At 57.8% G+C, this 2928-nt stretch overlaps 2 protein-coding genes across 4 annotated transcripts in view; both read right to left on the minus strand.

Moving 5' to 3' along the window:
- Positions 1-2928, minus strand: part of TSPEAR (thrombospondin type laminin G domain and EAR repeats) — a 76534-nt gene that overhangs the window by 59833 nt on the left and 13773 nt on the right. The window lies entirely within an intron of this gene.
- Positions 2284-2928, minus strand: part of LOC105887824 (keratin-associated protein 10-1-like) — a 971-nt gene continuing 326 nt past the window's right edge. For 2 of the 3 annotated variants that reach the window (XM_023518129.1, XM_023518128.1), the window contains exon 2: positions 2284-2928. This exon is cut by the window's right edge. In XM_023518129.1, coding sequence (XP_023373897.1) covers positions 2284-2928 — 645 coding nt within the window. The other variant, XM_012810337.1, reaches the window with a different exon arrangement.

Raw genomic sequence — 2928 nt, forward strand, 5'->3', positions numbered from 1 at the left:
CTTCACTGTAGATTTCTGTTTCTTCCTAGAGCTGCAAAGCTCAAGTCACTGTCCAGTGTCCTTTGATTTCAGCCTCAGTTGGCCTCAGTTAGCATTTCTTGTAAGGCTGGTCTATTAGTGATTAACTCTCCAGCCTTTTGTCATCTGGAAATATGTTGCTTTCCCTTCATTTCCGAAAGATGATTTTGTCAGATACAGACTTCTTGGTTGATGAGTGATACCCCGGCCTCCAGGCCTCCAATGTGCCATCCTGTTCCCTTCTGGCCTCTGAGATTTTGTGGTTGTTGTTGTTTCTTTGTTATTTTTATTGCTTTCCCAACCTGTCTCATTCCCTAGCTCTTCCCCCAGGCTGGGGTGGGGGTGTCCCTTGTTTGCCCAGCTGACATCTTTTGCCTCTAGTGGAGGTGACTGGCTTGTTAACTTTAAATGTTCTGACAAACACCATCCAGGCAGCCTCTTCTTGCCTTGAGAGACCTCTGAGTTTGGGGAAATACAGGCAAGCCCTTGGTGTGGGTCCTTCAGGTAGAGAGACACCCACGCTTTCTTGGGCAAAGGCCCTTCTGCTCCTGTCGTCTCAGCACCCGTCCCAGGGCCTCTGCTCTGCTGGGCATGGCAGGATGGGACGGCCTTCTCCTCTATTCCACAGTTCAGGTAAAGCTGATTCTACCAGCTGTTTTTCCTGGTCAGTGTTTCTGTGGAAGGACTGGCCTTTTCAGTTCCTACCACCATTTTCTCTGACCCCACTCTTGGTGGGCACAGTTTGGAACAGTCCTTCTGAAGGCATGGTCAGTATCTCAGAATGTAAAATCAACAAACGCTCCGTCCTGGAAATCCCACTTCTAGGAACTGAGGCAACACGAACACTACTGCTACTGTTCTGTAAAGTTTGGATTCAGTCCAAGGGCCGTGCTGGAGGGCGCAGAAGAGCACATGTGTCCCAAGGCCGCAGGCTCCCCAGCCCCTCATGCTGAGGACCCTCAGGTGGGGTTTGTGATGATAAAAACCCTGGAGCTGGTGTGCCTGGACCTGCACAGACCAAGCACAGCCTGTGCCCACCCTCCACCAGGGACCTCGGCAGGCGGAACTGTGACGCCGTCCTTTATTATACTGGCAAATAAAGTGTGTTCCCCATATTGTGACTTTATAGTTGTTAAAGACCTAGGACCTGCAGTGAACAGAGTAGTGACTGTCCACCTCACCAGTGTCCCCTTGCTCTGCAGTTGGAATTCTCAGATTTGCTCTGTCCTGTGTGAAACCACATCTGGTTACATGAGGACACATGTGCTCCTGTGATTCTCCTGCCCCTGGTCTGCCCGCGTTCTCACAGTGCCCTGGGCGTGCCCCCCCACAAGCACAGACATGCACCCTCCCCCCTGCCCCACCCCAGCCCAGCAGGCAGAGCTCTGGAGGCTGCCCCTTGGCTCTCTCTGTCCCAGCAGGCAGAGCTCTGGAGGCTGCCCCTTGGCTCTCTCTGTCCCAGCAGGCAGAGCTCTGGAGGCTGCCTCTTGGCTCTCTCTGTCCCAGCAGCATCCCCCCGTGCTGCAGCAGACCGCAGCCCCCAGTGGCTGCCCATGCCCAGGATGCCCATCGCATCGCCAAGGGTACCTCTTGGGCTCTGGGCCAGCTGGGGCTACATCCCCTCATCCTCCACTTCCCAGCACAGCTATGCTGGTCCCTATCTGGTCCAAGACAGCCCCACTCTGCTCCTAGAAGGAGCTGTCTCTGCCAGAGAGGAGGGTCCTCGACCAGGTAGGGTCCAAGGGACTTGGACCAAGGAACACAGCGGGAGCCCCACAGGTCTTGGGGTGGCTAGATGCCATCTGAGCAATGCCAGGAGGTGGACAGGAGCTTCCAGGTGTCCTACTGGAGAGCCCCCAAGGTCCCCACAGCTAGACAGAAGCTCCAAAGCCCAGCCGCAGAGCAGGACTAGCTTCCCTCCAACCTCCTGCCCATGAGCATCAGTCAGCACAGAGGGTCAGTGACGGACAGCATAGCTTTTATTGAAACTAGAATAGAGCAGGGTCAGGGAGAGCCCAGCCTTGAGCAGGAAGGGACGTGGCCTGGGTAAGGAAGTGGGTATGGAGGCCCCAGGGCACCATGGGCTGAGGACAGGAGAGTGGTGCGTGATCCTGTCTGCCCAGACCTGGGCTGGGCTGGGCTGCTGCAGGTGAGTCTGGGAGGGCAGAGGGTCCAAGGACTGGCAGGAATGAGTGAGGGATCTGAGCCCGTTGGCCTTGGGGACATGCCTGTCAGCATCAGCAACCTCTGACCCGAGGAGAGGCCTCAGCAGCCTGGGCGGGGGCAGGTGGGACGGCAGAGGAGGGACACGCAGGAGGCTGGGCGGGGGCAACTGGGCTGGCAGGATGTGGGGACACAGCAGGCAGGTCTGCACACAGGACGGCAGAGCAGGGACACACAGGAGGAGGGTCTGCAGCAGGAGGAGGGTTTGCAGCAGGAGAAGGAGCAGGGGCTGGGCTGGCAGCAGGAGGGGGTAGCACAGGGGGCAGCTCTAAAACAGACAGGCTTGCAGCTCACTGGCACACAGCAGGCCTGCTGGCAGGGGGATGGGGTGCAGCAAGCTGGCTGGCAGCTAGACTGCTGGCAGCATGAAGAGGAATCCCCAGAGCAGATGGGCACACAGCAGACAGGCTTGCAGCAGACGGGCTTGCAGCAGATGGGCTTGCAGCTCACAGGCACACAGAAGGCCTGCTGGCAGGGGGATGGGGTGCAGCAAGCTGGCTGGCAGCTAGACTGCTGGCAGTATGAAGAGGAATCCCCAGAGCAGACGGGCACACAGCACATAGGCTTGCAGCAGACGGGCTTGCAGCAGATGGGCTTGCAGCTCACAGGCACACAGCAGGCCTGCTGGCAGGGGGATGGGGTGCAGCAAGCCGGCTGGCAGCTAGACTGCTGGCAGCATGAAGAGGA

This window comes from Otolemur garnettii, unplaced genomic scaffold (genome assembly GCF_000181295.1).
Source record: "Otolemur garnettii isolate 467f Iridium unplaced genomic scaffold, OtoGar3 scaffold00128, whole genome shotgun sequence".
Classification (NCBI taxonomy): Eukaryota; Metazoa; Chordata; class Mammalia; order Primates; family Galagidae; genus Otolemur; species Otolemur garnettii.